Here is a 16430-nt window from a genome sequence, read left to right as displayed (position 1 = left end):
CTCTCGCTGTCCCTCTGTTTTATTCTCAGGTAAATTACTATTCAGTCCTTTGAGTCGTTGCTTTTCCTAATTCTTATATAACCTTTTGTTTAAGTTTTTAATTTTCTGCTCAAATAGCTCTACCCTCTACTCAAACTTATGCATTTTGCATGTTGATTTTCCTTATAGGACGATCAATTTACTTCTGGGTTGCAATTGTAAATTTTTAATCTTTTCTTCTTTGCTTGAATTAATTGGCTTTTGTTTCCAAATATAGGTTCAACCGGGAGCTGAATTTTTGTGTGTTTTTAGATTATAATGAAATTGTTTCATTTTAGTGTGTTTAATATGTGGTTTTTTTGTTTCTTTTGAAGGTGAATGGAAAGGATTGATTGAGTTTTGGTTGTTCTACTTGGTGGGGTTAAGTTATGATGGAGTTCTCTGCTTATTTAAGTTTTCAAAGGCTGCGTAGAACTATTTGGTTCTGGGCATTTCTAGTATTCTTGCTAGGAAAAAGTGGAGGAGTATTATCGGATTCGAATTATTTAGTTGGGTTAGGGAGCTATGACATTACAGGACCTGCAGCTGATGTTAATATGATGGGTTATGCTAACATGGAGCAGATTGCATCTGGGCTTCACTTTAGGTTGCGAGCTCGTTCATTCATTGTGGCAGAGCCACAGGGGAACCGTGTTGTGTTTGTAAATCTTGATGCTTGTATGGCCTCACAGCTTGTAACAATCAAAGTGCTTGAGAGGTTGAAGGCAAGGTGATTATCATCTCGATGCTTTTTCCTTATCCGTTGCACTTGTTATGCATAATGATTTATGTTTGAGCTAAAAATTTCAATATTGTCATTGGAAAAAAACAGCATATGTGGATGTATGACTCTTTTTATTTTGTGAGCTGGTTCTGCTGCAAAGTTCTAGCAATTTGGTGAAGAGTCTTTAGAATTGCACTTGGTCATGGCTATAAAATGGTATTATTTACGAAATAATGAATGTGTTAGCAGGTATGGGGACCTATATACCGAAAAGAATGTTGCTATCAGTGGTATTCACACCCATGCTGGTCCTGGGGGTTATCTCCAATATATCGTGTATATTGTGACATCTCTTGGATTTGTTCGTCAGTCATTTGATGTCCTTGTAGATGGTATAGAGAAAAGCATTATACAAGCTCATGAAAATCTCCGGCCGGGATCAATTTTTGTGAATAAGGGTAAGAGGGGGGGCTTTTATTTCTGCTTCATTCTTTCTATATATAAATTTTACAGAAATTTTTTTATGTTTGTCTAATGCAACTAAATCTTTGTGGATAGCCTCCTTATTGCACAAAAAAATCTTAGAAGTTTTGGCCTTAAACTTGCAGGGGAGCTTTTAGATGCTGGTGTAAACCGCAGTCCTAGCGGTTATCTTAATAATCCTGCAGCAGAGCGCAGCAGATATAAGTATAATGTTGATAAGGAAATGACCCTTTTGAAGTTTGTTGATGACCAGTGGGGACCAGTGGGTAGCTTCAATTGGTTTGCAACTCATGGAACTTCTATGAGTCGTACTAACTCTTTGATAAGTGGGGATAACAAGGGTGCTGCTGCACGATTTATGGAAGACTGGTTTGAGCAGAATGACATTGAAAGCACATCTGCTGATGAATTCGGGGCCGATGGACTCCCCCGGAGAGTTTCAAGCATAATTTCCAGTCCTTGTCATAACCGTAAGTTACATATTTCTATTTTAAACCAAGGAGCATTACTTTATAAAAAGGTTAAAAAAAATGCTCAATTGAATCACAAAAACATACCACTTAAGTTCCAAACTTAGGTTCTGGTGTAACTGTCTACACTTATTAATATAACGAGAAGTGATACAAATAGAGAATATAGAACATTTATAATTCCTAATTATGTGCTGAATTGCTCAGATTGGAATTTTGAAGTATCTGAATTCCACAGTATATTATTGAAGTTACAACTCTGTGTCATCAGAATAATAAGGCTGAAACGATATTTTGCATTTATTTGTGATGACTTTCTGGTGCAGACCATGAGTTACTGGAACTTGCAGCATCCTTCCAGTCCCCTCCTGGTAAACCAGCAACTAGGATTTTGAGTGTTGCAAGGCGTGTCAGGAATGCTTTCAGGCAGGCTGACAAGCCTGGATTTGTATCTGCATTTTGTCAGTCCAACTGTGGTGATGTTAGCCCAAATGTTCTTGGAGCATTCTGTATAGACACTGGACTCCCTTGTGATTTCAATCACAGTACCTGTGGTGGGAAGAATGAGAACTGCTATGGTCGAGGACCAGGGTATTTATTCTAAGAATTATATTCAGTATGATATTTGTATCTTTTGATTATTTGAATAGTGAATTCCATGCTCTAATTAAATCTACAGTTATCCGGATGAATTTGAAAGTACACGTATTATTGGAGAGAGGCAGTTCCAAAAAGCAGTAGATCTTTTTAACACAGCATCTGAACAATTAGAAGGAAAAGTTGACTACCGCCACACTTATTTAGACTTCTCCCAGCTTGAGGTCACACTTCCTAAACAGGGTGGAGGTTCTGAGGTAGTCAAAACATGTCCTGCAGCAATGGGCTTTGCTTTTGCTGCGGGAACAACTGATGGACCCGGAGCATTTGATTTTAAGCAAGGGGATGACCAGGTAATCTACAACGCATTATTTGTTCTCAAACATTGTTTTGTGTTGCCTGTGAGTTCTGTCTATAAGATTAACTGTGATGCTATGGCAGGGAAATCCATTTTGGAGGCTTGTGCGCAACGTTCTTAAGACACCTGATAAAGAACAAGTTGATTGTCAGCATCCAAAACCCATCTTGCTTGACACTGGTGAAATGAAGCAACCATATGATTGGGCAGTAAGTCGTGTTTTGTTTGGAATTGATTTCCAATGAATAGACTAGAATTTAGTATACAAAAGTTCCCAAAAAAAAAATAGTTGACCCCAAATTAAAGCATCTAAAACTTGAGTAAGTTTATACTGGAATTATGTATTTGTTATGTTACTTAGCAGTAACTTGCCACCTCACTATTATTTAGATTGTAATCCTGTATTCTATATGCTTACTTTTCCATGCTTATAAGTGATGAATCCATAATTTCTTTGAAATAGAGAAGCCACCCTTTTGAATATGATGTAGTAATTTTACAAAGAGAGTTTTCAGACTGAGGTTTAAACTGTTGTCTTTCTGGCAGCAAACCATCTGAAACTTGGCACAACTGTGTATCTTTATCAGCTATCATTGAATGTAGCTGGTAAATATCCATATACAGGCTAAAGAAATTTAAATTTAACACTCTTGCTAAGTATTATGTTGTATATGCCCAAAACAAACAGGTTTTTGTACTTCATTTGTACTAAATTCAGCAATGGAAGATGTCATTTTTTTCTTCCCAGCATGCAGTTGTAATTTTGTTTGATACAACTAATAAAGCTGGGGAGAAATTGAAATACCTCATTCCTATATTAACGGGCATTTTGTATACGAATGTGGTCCTTATAGTATGGGTCTATGCCTGAAAAGCACTGTGATGGTGTGGTGTTGACGGGCATAATTCAATCATTTTATGAGCTCCTTTTTAGTTTATTCTGTCACATTCATAACGTGATACCCTAGTTACAGTACAACTTGTTCTGCACGTATTGTTAGACAATTATTATGCTCTGCAATATTGATAGTTGTACTTGTTCATGATCATTGCAGCCTTCGATACTTCCAATCCAAATCCTCCGAGTAGGGCAGCTAGTCATTCTCAGTGTACCAGGAGGTAAAACCTTAATTCTTTTCTGTCTCTCCTCACCATAAGGAATTGGGAACCAAAGTTTATGTTGAATGAACCCAAGTTAAGACTTCATTATCAAGATAAAATTTATGATGTGCTACCCAAATTGCAACTCCGTTTTTTCATAGAAAACCATGTTTACATTAAACATTCTATAAGAGTTATCCATCGGTTGCTAAGACTGAATTTTTTTTTTTTTAACCGTATCTGCAAGCAATCTGGAATGATCACAGTGGACAACTTTATTACTAATATGCATGCTGTGTCAAAGTTTTACAGTAGAATAATTTCAAGCAAGTTAAGAATCCTTGTAGTTGACTTGTGGAGAAACTTCTGACAGGACCACATGAATGGTGAATGATTGATAATCTGTTGAAGTTGCTTCACCAAGCTCCATTCACTAGTCTCATTTCTTTTGTGGAAAAAAAAATGGCTGGAAGTTTACAGCCATGATTTGTTTGTCGTCACTAGGTCCTTAGTTGCTTCTGAATATAGTCATTTTTGGTTTCAATTGACTAATGTCATGTCTTGTAATAGCTCATGAATTAACAATTATTTATCTAACAGAGTTCACAACAATGGCTGGGAGACGTCTCCGTGATGCTGTGAAGACAGTGCTAACTTCTAGCGGTGAATTTAATGATGCTCATGTTGTTATAGCTGGATTAACTAATACCTATTCACAGTACGTGACCACCTTTGAAGAGTACGAGGTGCAGAGATATGAGGTTAGTTCTCAATTTCATGGAACTGACATGCATTTTCATTATGATCTTAACCGGTCATAGTAGTACTTTTCCAAACATTATCAACTTTTTTAATTTTTAATAATAATAATAATACATACATACATACATACATACATATATGACATTAAATTTATGTTAGATTAGAAAAAGAAGAGGAAAAAAAGTGAACCAGAGGATTACAGGGACATCATACAAACTCGGGAGGTTTCTCATCCCATTATATATACATAAGGCCTTTAGTGCCTTGAAATTGGTGTGACTTGATTGCGATAATTTAAGTCCCTGGTTATGCACTATAAAAGAAAGGGATTTAAACTCATGATACTTTTCAAATTATTGCTCTCTTTGTGTGTCTCATGCACACACACAATCACTGCAGGAATAAGGCAAAAACATATAGTAATAGAGTATTGGCAACACCATAGATCTCTGGTTTTTGAAACTGTTTCTTTGCTTCCTCAGGGTGCTTCCACGCTATATGGTCCACACACACTCAGTGCCTATATTCAAGAGTTCAAAAAGCTTGCAAGTGCTCTTATCAGTGGCCAAGCCGTCAAACCTGGTCCACAACCCCCAGATCTCCTTAGCAAGCAAATCAGCCTACTTACACCCGTTGTTGTGGACTTAACTCCGTCTGGCGTAAATTTTGGAGATGTCAAGTCTGATGTTCCTAAAAACTCCACCTTCAAGAGAGTTGATACAGTGACTGTTGTATTCTGGTCAGCCTGCCCCAGAAATGATCTTATGACTGAAGGTACATTCTCTCTTGTGGAGATTCTCCATGGAAAAGATACCTGGGTTCCAGCTTATGATGATGATGATTTCTGCCTTCGCTTCAAGTGGTCACGACCTTCTAAACTAAGTACCCGGAGTTTTGCAACCATAGAATGGAGAATTCCCACGTCAGCTTCTTCAGGTGTATACAGAATAAAACATTTTGGTGCTGCGAAAAGCCTCATGGGATCAATTTACCATTTCACTGGTTCATCAAGTGCTTTTGTGGTAGCATGAGAGAAGAGCCTTGAAAATGTACGTTCATATCACTTCCTACGCTTGTATTATAGAGTGCTAAATATATGTAATACTTGATAATCCTGGGATTTTACCCATGAGTTGAACTCATTTTGCTCTTCCTATTCCAAGTACAAAAGAATAGTGTAATTCTGGTAGTCAAAAGCAAATCTTTTACTCTGAAACACAACTTACTGGTTACTGCAACTATGGCTTTGGATTGTGTAAATTTTGATTTACCAACAAGAACCATCTTTAAGAAACAAAATTGCCAACCCTTCATAAGGGCTCCCACCCAAGGCAATACATTATTTTTTCTTTTTATTTATATGTAATATTTAAAAAATATTACATATAATAAATACTTTTTTTCTTTTTTAATCAAGTTGTCTCGGTCAGATGCTTAAACGGGAATCGAATTTGAGATCGTATGTCTATCTACATTATTTTCAATTCGTTTTATTTGGGTTATTCACGAAATAAAATAACAATTATATAGCTGTCACACTAAAAAATAGTATATAAAAAAATATTATATTAAAATTAGATGAAAAAGGGGGTGCATAATTTATTTTATTTTTAAATATTTTACTGGATCCCACTATTTATAAACCCGCTATTTATAAATGGGAAGTAAACTCGGTGAGTCAGTGGTCTTAGAACACCAGCTTCAATCTGCAAGAGCATTTACTTCAATCTTTTCAAGTTAAACAAAATCTCTGCAAACGAGGAACGAGAGAGAAATGTCTGTACAAGAGTATCTGGACAAGCACATGCTCTCTCGCAAAATTGAAGACGCCGTCAATGCCGCCGTCAGAGCTAAATCGCCCGATCCTGTTCTCTTCATCGTACCTCTCTTTCCGTCTCATTTCTATCGTTAACTGTTGTCGTTAATACTTTTTCGAGTAATTCGCTGTTCTATGTTCTGTTTGTGGCAGTCTAATCACATGAGAAAGGCGGTTCCGTCAGTGATAACGAAGATTAAAGCAAGGCAAATTTTGGACAGCCGAGGGATTCCAACCGTTGAAGTTGAGTTGTTCACCAATAAAGGCATGTTTCGTGCTTCCGTTCCCAGTGCCGATCCTTCTGGAATGTAAGGTTTTTTTGTTAATAAAATTGAAAATTCGTTCATTTTTATTTGTTGTTTGTCAACTTTACGAACATTTTGGGAATTTGAAAGAAAATGTTTGGTTAAGGATCATAAATTGAATTTAAGATGGAGTGATGTGTGTTGCAGCCTAATTTTGAATTTTAATATAGGTATGAAGCTTTTGAATTGCGTGATGGGGACAAGGGAATTTATCTTGGAAATAGTGTGAATAGAGCTGTGAAGAACATTAATGAGAAAATATCTGAAGCGTTGATTGGTATGGATCCTACACTTCAATCTCAAATTGATCAAGCCATGATAGACTTGGACAAAACAGAGAAGAAGGTAAGGCTGTTATTTATTATTTTCAATGGGATTCAATGAAAGTTCGTATAAATATAATTATCAATGCGTAGAAGCATGGGATACTTTATTAATGAATTTGAAAGAAATTTACAATATGGTAAAACCAACAGTCCGCAAAAAGACCTTGCAAGTCTAACATGGTTATTTAACTTGCCCTCTGATACAACAACCAAGTAGAAACATTTTTTCACTACATGAAAGTCAGGAGTTGGATGATAGTTAAATATTCGAAGTTTAGGATGTTTCTTTAACAGTTTAATTGAATGCTTATTTTTGCCAAATCTTGTTTAATCATCTGTATATGAGTTTTGTCATGATAATATACATGAAGATGGTTTATTGCCATTGGCTTTACGTTTTTTAAAATGCCCCTATTAAATTCATGTTGGATGATTCACAGTTTTTAAGAGATTGTTCCTTTTTCTTGACACTAATACTTGTTCTCATATTGCAGAGCGAACTTGGAGTCAATGCCATATTAGCTGTTTCAATTGCAGCATGCAAAGCTGGGGCTGCTGAAAAGGAGGTATGAACTTTGACTTGGATGTTTGATAGTTTGACCATAGTTATGTTGAGATTTTGTGTACTTTTCTTAATGATCTGGCAAAGAAAATTATTATCAGGTTCCACTTTACAAACACATTGCTGATCTTTCTGGAAAAACCAATCTGACTCTTCCCGTCCCTGCCTTTACTGTCATAAGTGGTGGGAAACATGCTGGGAATAATCTGGCTGTTCAGGTAGAATGTAAATGCTCATTTCGGTTTTTTTTAACGTGTTCTTGTATTCTTTCAATATAAGTTGTCTTAATATTAGTTGAAAGCATCTGATAGCTTCTGAAAAGAGAGATGCAAAATCATTCATTTATGATAGCTTATTCTGTGAATTCTACCGTTTGTAGCTGCTAAGACATATATACAACAACAAGGAGAGAAAACTAACACAATTAACTTTTCATGGTTTCAGAACAGAGTAACTAGTCAATGTGAATTATAAACGAGCTCATGGCAACATATTTGGTTCTTGTATTTGACTTCCACATTAAATCAAAAGTCCATACTCAGAATTGATGGATTGTGAATAATTGCTAATGCTCACCTGTTGGCCTTCATACATGTTTGACTTGTCTCTTGAATCGATTTGACTTTGAATTTTACAGGAAATCATGATTCTCCCAACAGGAGCAAGTAGGTTTGAGGAGGCTCTGCAAATGGGTTCTGAAACCTATCATCACTTGAAGGTGATTTGTTATTCTTTTTGCTTCATATGTTTCAGCCACTATATCCGCTATATGTAGATCTTGTGCAATTGGGAGATTCCATGTGTTCACTCATTCATTGATTTTGACTGCTGTCGATTAAAAAGGGCAGGCTGTTATTACAGAAAAATACGGTGCGCATGGATGTAATGTTGGTGAAGATGGTGGTTTTGCTCCAAACATTTCTAAGTAAGTCATCTTTATACAATGTTTACTATTCTTAGTTATCAATGTTGAGAAATGCATCTGCAATAACCCACCACCTGAAAGAAAGAAAAAAAAAATCCATTTCTATAGGGAGTAGAGGTTGAGTTTTATGTATTTGTTAGTTTTGGCCATTTGATTATGCCCAATTCCTGTTGGCAGCGTGAAAGAAGGATTGGATTTTATTAAAGAGGCCATCAGCAGAACAGGGTATGGTGAGAAGATAAAGATAGCTATTGATGTTGCTGCTACTGATTTTTGCAAAGGTGATGAATTCTTTCCTGTTAACCTCCTACACTAGTGGTAGCTTGTAGAGAATAACCCTTTTTTTTTCTCTTAAATCAAAAGTTAAATGACACTACTAGTTTAGAATCCTATTTTGTATCACTGTGCATGAACTGTTGAAGTATATATTATGGTATGATGTTAAAATGAACACATAATTTTGCATGTTCAACAAGTTTACATATCAGATATAAAACTAATTGTATGCTCTGGACCATCGTCCACATTGTCTACTTGTTCTACTGTTTGTCCAACTTGGGTTTCTCTACCAAGGATGCACATTTTTTCATGAATGTGGCTTGCTTTTTAACAGCCCATAAATAAATTATTTCTCATTATATATAGGTACCAAGTATGATTTAGACTTCAAATCTCCAAACAAGTCAGGACAAAATTTCAAGTCAGGAGAGGATATGATTGAGATGTACAAAGAACTGTGTGCAGGTATGACAGTCTCCCGTACATGTTCTTTACTGTTTTTGCTGCTTAATCTTTCTAACAATGATGTGGTGTTGTTTTGTTTCTTTTTTTGGGGGAGTTAAGAGTACCCAATTGTATCAATTGAAGATCCCTTCGACATGGAAGACTGGGAACATACCAAGTATTTTTCTGGTCTTGGAATTTGTCAGGTTTGTTTTGTTTCCTTGCTAAAATAAAGTTAATTGTATGTATGGGCTATCAGATTAACATGTTCATAGAAATCATAAAGACTAATGCATACATCATTTATGCTCTATCAGATTAACCTGTGCATTACAATCATCAAGACTGGTGTATAGGTCCTAAATTAAAATGTTCAGCTGGTCCTTTTGATGCCCTCCAGAATTTTCTGGATTTCATATTTCTGATATATGGCTAGATATATTTTAAGAGAGGGTATTTTGCAGGTAGTAGGAGGTGACTTGTTGATGTCTAATCCAAAACGTGTTGAGAGGGCAATAAATGATTCCACTTGCAATGCTCTCCTTCTCAAGGTATCTATCTAATCTTTGCATGAAACAATTGCTTTGTCTAAGTGCGTGTTTTGAACATGTTACAACTAAAGTGCCTTGTCTGTCATTTTAATTTCTTCTTTGTCATTGATGAAAAAGTTCCAAGAGGAAAATCCTTTTGAAAGTACTTTTTAACTCTAATCAGCTAATGATAACTTGGTGCAACATAGCTTTTCCAAAATCTACTAAGTAAAGCTTGAAGTTGATAATTTATAATTCAATGCTTCAATCCAGATAAATCAGATTGGAACAGTGACAGAGGCCATTGAAGTAATCAAGTTGGCAAATGATGCTCACTGGGGAGTGATGATATCTCATAGATCTGGGGAAACTGAAGATTCATTCATAGCCGATTTATCTGTTGGCCTCACCTCAGGTCAGATCAAAGCAGGTGCTCCTTGCAGAGGAGAGCGGCTGGCGAAATATAACCAGGTCCACTGTTAATTGACATTGTTGACTTTTCTCAATAATATGCTTTCTGTTTCTCAATCAAGAGAACTGGGAGATGTTTGTTTACCATCAGTTTGATTCATTTTATTAGATCACATGTTTTAACACCATGCTATTCTTGAATTTCTCATCGCAAACTAACAGCACAAAGTTTCTTGCAGTTGCTTCGTATTGAGCAAGAGCTTGGTGATCAAGCAGTTTATGCTGGTGAAGATTGGAGGCAGTCATCCTGATTCCTTCTCAGGTTGTATACCAATATATTCCTTTTTGATGTATGAGCCTTTAAGTATCTTCCCCTTATTCTAAACGATTTGACGACGCCGGCATTTTTTCCCCTTGTAATATCTTTCCTTTATAATCTTTTTGGTTTTTGTTTTTTGCCATTTGAGAGGAATATGTAGATACATTGAAGAATTTGTAACTGAGAGAGGAGTTCACGAGAGAAAACTGACAATTGACCAGATGATAAACATGGAATCTGTTTTACTAATTCAGTGTGAAAGCCCTTCTATCAATTTGATAAAAACGCCTCAATTTTTGTCCAGTGGCTATGTCTTTTGGTACTTGCAGTGCCTCTGCTAGATCCAATGAAGGGCATTTCAGAAAAGCTTATGCCTAAAGAGGGGAATATAGAAACAGGCGCACTATAATATTTTTAAGTTTAAATTTATGCTTTTAAGCACATTCCCTTTTTATGAATCATGGCGAGCATTTTCTTAATTCATCCTATTTCATCGGATCCGGGTGTGATATGATTCCGAAGCGAGTAATACAACACATACATCATTTTCATACAACATTTTTCATACAACATTATGTGATAAGATATGATTAGTTAATTTAAAGTTAAAATTAAACTTTCACCCAATCACATCTTGTCACATAATGTTGTATGAGAAATGTTGTATAGAAATGATGTATGTGTAGTATTATTCTTCCGAAGCATGAACTGGATATGGACAGGTTCAATAAGATTTCATTCTTAAACAAAAATCCATTTTTTGATTTATTTCATCTATTTGATGACCCGAACTAGGGAATACATGTTATACCATCATTTTGAATCAGAAGAGAGATTCCAATTAATGGCAGATTTATTCACTCTGTCAATGATGCAATCGGATCTAATGTATAATAAGGGATTTCATGTTACTATTGATTCCTACGGATTTGATCAAAAACAATTCTTGAATGAGGTATTCAAATTCTCTAATGTGTAATAAGGGATTTCGTTGTATGAAGAAAATGAACCTTTTAAAAAAAAAAAATGTCCGAATCTCTTCTGGGAATGATTTGGAAGATCCAAAACCAAAAAAAGGCAAATTAAACTTTATTAGAGGATTACTTTCTACATCAAGGCAGTGCAACTGATAAAGGATACACATTTTTCTTCTCTTTTTTTATTTTGTTTTAACTAAAATTAATTGGTAACTATCAAAAATCTAGAAAGCTATTGAAATTATAGCTCATCTACCCTATCATTTCTCTCCCAACTTCATATCGGATAAAATAAAACACAAGGGGGAAAATGTAAGAAAATCATATTTAGATGTTATTTTGCAATGAAATCTTCCAAGTAACAAAAGAGATTATCCTCTTCAAATTGTTTTACAGATAAAATTAACAATACACTACGACACCGAAAAGTTACACCGAAATTCGGTACCGGCCTACGTGTAACGCACTCTGAATATTTTTACAATTTTTTTCTAGTGAACGGCCGTCCATCAAATTTGGACGGCCATTCACTCACATGGACGCCCGTCCATATTATATGGACGGGTGTCCATATACAAGAAAAGACGTCCGTCCATAAATAAAATACAATAAAAAAATTTGTAAAACATTATGGACGGCCGTTCATAGGTTGTGGACGGCCGTCCCTTAATTTTGGACGGGCGTCCGCAAATACGGGACGCCCGTCACCTTAATTTGTTTTAAAAATAAAATAAAAAATTGGACGCCCGTCCATAAATTGTGGACGAGCGTCCCTTAAGTTTTGGACGGGCGTCCATAACTAATGGACGCCCGTCCATTATTTAGGATGGCAGTCCACCCTAAAGGGACGCCGTCCATTATTCTTTCTCTCTTTTTCTATTCTGTTTCATTCTTCTCTTCTTGTTTGTTTTGAGTTTCATTGCTGAAACTATTACATTTGCAGATTTTTAGGACTGTGTGTTAATGGCTTTGGGATCTTGGTGCAATTATTCATGGGGTTTCAGTTCCTATTTCTTATATATTTCAGAAGATGATCAATATTATTGGATTGGCTTATCTTGCCCCCAGAATAGCTTCTCACAAAATTGCGAAGGTATCCAAATTCTTCAAGAATATGTAAATTACTTCATCTTTAACTTTCTAACTTATTCTTCAAGACAACCCCAGCTGGGTATTTGCCCTTTTCTATTCCATCTTTGAAAATTTAAATTCATCCAACTCTTCCATCTTTACTATCTCAACAACACTACTCCTTTAACTCAGTCACAATGGCAACCCAAGAAGTGGAGAAGAAATCACAAGACACAGTTCTGAAGAGTTTCATCAGCTGGCTAGGAAACTTAGGAAAGATAAGAGGGAGCACACCTTTAGGTTCTACTCATAATATGTGAGGACATGGGCCGCATGCTTCATCCAAGCTGCATGGCGCCCTTTTCCAATAGAAAGAAAATGGAACATTTACGAAAGGAAGAAGAAGAAGCAGAATTTTTTTTTTTTTTTTATTTTAAGTATGGACGGGCGTCCATTACAATGGACACCCGTCCAAAAGTAATGGACGGCCGTCCATAACAGATGGACGCCGTCCCCATATTTATAATTTTTTTTATTATATTTTATTTATGGGGACGCCCGTCTCTTGTATAGGGACGCCTGTCCATATAATATAATTTAGAGGTGTTCGTTCCGGGTACCCTACACTTTTTGAAGGAACCGAAACCGGAACCGGAACCGACGGTTCCTTGAAATTTGGAACCAGAACCAGAACCGACGTTTTGGTTCCTAGGTACCCAAAACCAGAACCTGTAAATGGTTCCGGTTCCGATTCTGGTACCCTGTAAAATTACATGACCCCCCAAAAGTTTTTAAAATAGCAAAAACCTTTAAAAACTTACAAATACTCCCCCACCTGGCACTTGTTACAAAAATAATACAAATTATAATTCAAAATTACAAACTCCATTACTTTGTAAAGTTATTTCTCAAAAGTCAAACCAACTTACTTTAAATGTTATGAAATATAAATATAATGTTTCACATTACTTTTTCTACAAAAGTTTTATTAACTCCCCTAATCTTTAATTTTATTTTATATTAGTCTCGGTTCCTGGTTCCTGGTTCCGGTTCTGGTTCCTAACTATAGGAACTGGAACCGCACAGTAACGGTTCCAAAAATTTGGAACCGGAACCTACCCATTGACAACTGGTTCTGGATAGGAACCGGAACCAAACCCAGGGTACCCGCCGGTTCCGGTTCCAACCGATTCTTTTGAACACCCATATGGACGGGCGTCCATGTGAGTGAATGGCCGTCCAAATTTGATGGACGACCGTTCACTAGAAAAAAATTATAAAAATATTCAGATGTGTATTACACGTAGACCGGTACAATATTTCGGTGCAAAAATCCCGGTGTCCGTAGCATTATTGTAAAATTAAACTCTTGAAAAACTTTCAAATCTTTTTCACAGATAAAACTCCGCCCATCTTTCTTTATCGTCACTCAATGGACCTTCAAGTTCCATTGAAGTCTGTAACAAAGAACAGGGAGCTAATGTCTTAATACCCAAAAAAAAAAAAAAAAAAAAAAAATCATGTCTCTCTCAAAGTCACTCTCTCTTCAACCACTCAAATCTGGATTATCTTCCTTTCTTTTTCACCCTTCAATTTTACATCCAAACTCTTAACCTTAACTGACTTAACCCACCACCTCCATCTCCATTATAACATTTTTTTTTTTCTCTTTAAAAGAATCCCACAAAAATCTAAGCAAACAAACCAAAAAAACATAGGCAATGAAAGTTTCAAGTGGGTTATTCACAACTGGTCTTATTGTATCATGGTACTCCACAAATATTGGAGTTTTATTACTAAACAAATATTTGCTTAGTAACTATGGATTTAAGTACCCAATTTTCCTCACTTTGTGTCACATGTTGGCGTGTTCTTTGTTGAGCTTTGTTGCTGTTTATTGGCTCAAAGTCACGACATTGCAAATCATAAAGTCTCCAATGCAGTTCTTCAAGATATGTGCTCTTGGACTTATTTTTTGCTTATCTGTTGTGGGTGGCAACATCTCCTTGAAGTACCTTCCTGTGTCGTTTAATCAGGCCGTGGGAGCCACCACACCATTTTTCACAGCGGTTTTTGCTTGTTTGATGACTTTCAAGAGAGAGGCGTGGCTTACTTATGTCACTCTCATCCCTGTTGTTGCTGGTGTTATTATTGCCACTGGAGTAAGAGCTTCTTCTTTTTTTTTCTCTCTTGGCTTTACTTGATTCTATCTACATATGTTTTGATATACTACAGCCTGACCCTTTTGTTCTCTACATCAAATTTGTATCAGAAAATGCATTTTTTTTTCTGTCTTTTTATTAATAAAGTATGTTGATATAATCAAATTCTTGGTTTTGTAACGAAGCTAATGCGTGTTGTTGATGTGTGAATTGCACAACTGTTAAAGACTCTGTTTGGTTGGTGGGATGATGATTTTAATTAACTGATCTTGTTTTCCTCTAATTACTTGGGTGAAGGGAGAACCAAGTTTTCATCTATTTGGATTTATAATGTGCCTTGGTGCCACAGCAGCTCGGGCACTGAAGTCAGTTCTGCAAGGGATTTTGCTTTCTTCTGAAGGGTATTGAATATGGAACATATCCTTAATTACCATCTACATTTTGTTATTAGTTGACAACCATCTCCATTTTTCTGTAACAGCGAAAAGCTTAATTCTATGAACCTCCTCATGTACATGGCTCCATTAGCGTTTCTGTTCCTTCTTCCTGTAGCACTCATAGTAGAAGAAGATGTAATTGGGATCACAATTACACTTGCTAGACAAGATTTGAAGTTCTTATGCTATCTGATCTTCAATTCAGCACTAGCATATTTTGTGAATTTGACCAATTTTTTGGTCACCAAGCACACTAGTGCCTTGACCCTTCAGGTATTTTACACTATGTTCAATGTTGAAACTGGATATCAGCTCATAAAAGTCACTTTGCAAAAAGTCAGATTTTATCCTCCCAATTGGGTTCTGGTGAAAATTACAATGTGCTGAATCTTCCAGGTTTTGGGAAATGCAAAAGGAGCTGTTGCAGTGGTTGTGTCAATATTGATATTCAGAAATCCAGTGTCGGTCACAGGGATGCTCGGCTATACTATCACAGTCGTTGGGGTCATTCTCTACAGTGAAGCCAAGAGAAGGAGTATATCATGGATCAATTTAGATCATTGTGCAAAGTGATCCTTATTCCGGGGATGGGAAGCAACAAGATTCTGGACCAAGGTTGCAGGAAATTTTGGTTTCATTCATTGTATTAATTCTTTCATGGGGTTTATTCATCCAAGATGATCTGCTTGTTAACTGCTATAAGCTCAGATTCGCTGTTTAAACTAAAGAATGGTTCATCCTTTTCCATGAAGTAATTAAACTAAACTACAAATTAAGAGCGGTTTCTCATCAAACATATGAAAAATCAAAGCAAAAGAAAGAAAATGCTTCTTCTGGCTGAGTTCATGAACCTCAGATCAGATTTCAATGACACTGGTTCTTCCATTTCGATTATAAAAAGCTTCTTCTGGCTCCAAAACCAAACCAAAATTAATTTCAATGTACACGAAATCTCAGAATCGAATCTAATCCCAGTTAAAAAAAAGATTAAAAATACCTTGTCTACTAACAGAAGGTCGATACTTGTCATTTCAATGGAAAACTTTGCACCTTCTTCTGTGGCTGCGATGACAACTGCGCACACAAGTATCAACCCAGAACTTAGAATCCATTCAAATTACTAAAAACATTAGTAAAAGAATCCCTGAATTGATGTTACTTGAATCACCAATGGCGGCAAAATCTTTACAATTTTTTTGCAAACTGAGCTGTAGGCATCCTAATAATAGCATTGTATTCAGAATCCGGGATTTCAACTTGCTCACAACTGATGTCTATCAAACTCATCTTAGAATCAAAAATCTTTCCTCCAGCTAAAATTCAAGAAAGCCATGCCATTGTCAGTTATATATT

The 16430-nt window shown here is 36.1% G+C and overlaps 3 protein-coding genes across 3 annotated transcripts; all 3 read left to right on the top strand.

Annotated features, from left to right (window-relative positions):
- Positions 1–88: 88 nt before the first annotated feature.
- LOC116124569 (neutral ceramidase 1-like) lies at positions 89–5729 on the top strand. Its single transcript, XM_031410290.1, has 10 exons — positions 89–197; positions 354–748; positions 992–1200; positions 1351–1695; positions 2022–2286; positions 2375–2645; positions 2734–2859; positions 3706–3769; positions 4352–4512; positions 4996–5729. Exons 2-10 carry the CDS (start codon positions 408–410, stop codon positions 5542–5544), a joined length of 2331 nt encoding a protein of 776 aa, XP_031266150.1. The 5' UTR covers positions 89–197; positions 354–407; the 3' UTR covers positions 5545–5729.
- A 443-nt stretch (positions 5730–6172) lies between these two features.
- On the top strand, positions 6173–10702 carry LOC116124567 (cytosolic enolase 3). The gene is made up of 13 exons (XM_031410288.1): positions 6173–6392; positions 6483–6637; positions 6805–6979; positions 7455–7526; positions 7624–7740; positions 8160–8240; positions 8371–8447; positions 8625–8728; positions 9093–9191; positions 9291–9376; positions 9635–9721; positions 9974–10171; positions 10351–10702. The coding sequence occupies exons 1-13, from the start codon at positions 6288–6290 to the stop codon at positions 10420–10422; spliced, it is 1428 nt and encodes a 475-aa protein (XP_031266148.1). The 5' UTR covers positions 6173–6287; the 3' UTR covers positions 10423–10702.
- Positions 10703–14177: 3475 nt separating this feature from the next.
- On the top strand, positions 14178–15810 carry LOC116124568 (probable sugar phosphate/phosphate translocator At3g11320). Its single transcript, XM_031410289.1, has 4 exons — positions 14178–14640; positions 14938–15041; positions 15122–15350; positions 15474–15810. Exons 1-4 carry the CDS (start codon positions 14200–14202, stop codon positions 15648–15650), a joined length of 951 nt encoding a protein of 316 aa, XP_031266149.1. The 5' UTR covers positions 14178–14199; the 3' UTR covers positions 15651–15810.
- Positions 15811–16430: the final 620 nt, after the last annotated feature.

Source organism: Pistacia vera, unplaced genomic scaffold (genome assembly GCF_008641045.1).
Source record: "Pistacia vera cultivar Batoury unplaced genomic scaffold, PisVer_v2 Contig153, whole genome shotgun sequence".
NCBI lineage: Eukaryota > Viridiplantae > Streptophyta > Magnoliopsida > Sapindales > Anacardiaceae > Pistacia > Pistacia vera.
The sequence above is the reverse complement of the archived record's forward strand: the minus strand, read 5'-3'. Positions and strand labels throughout refer to the sequence as shown.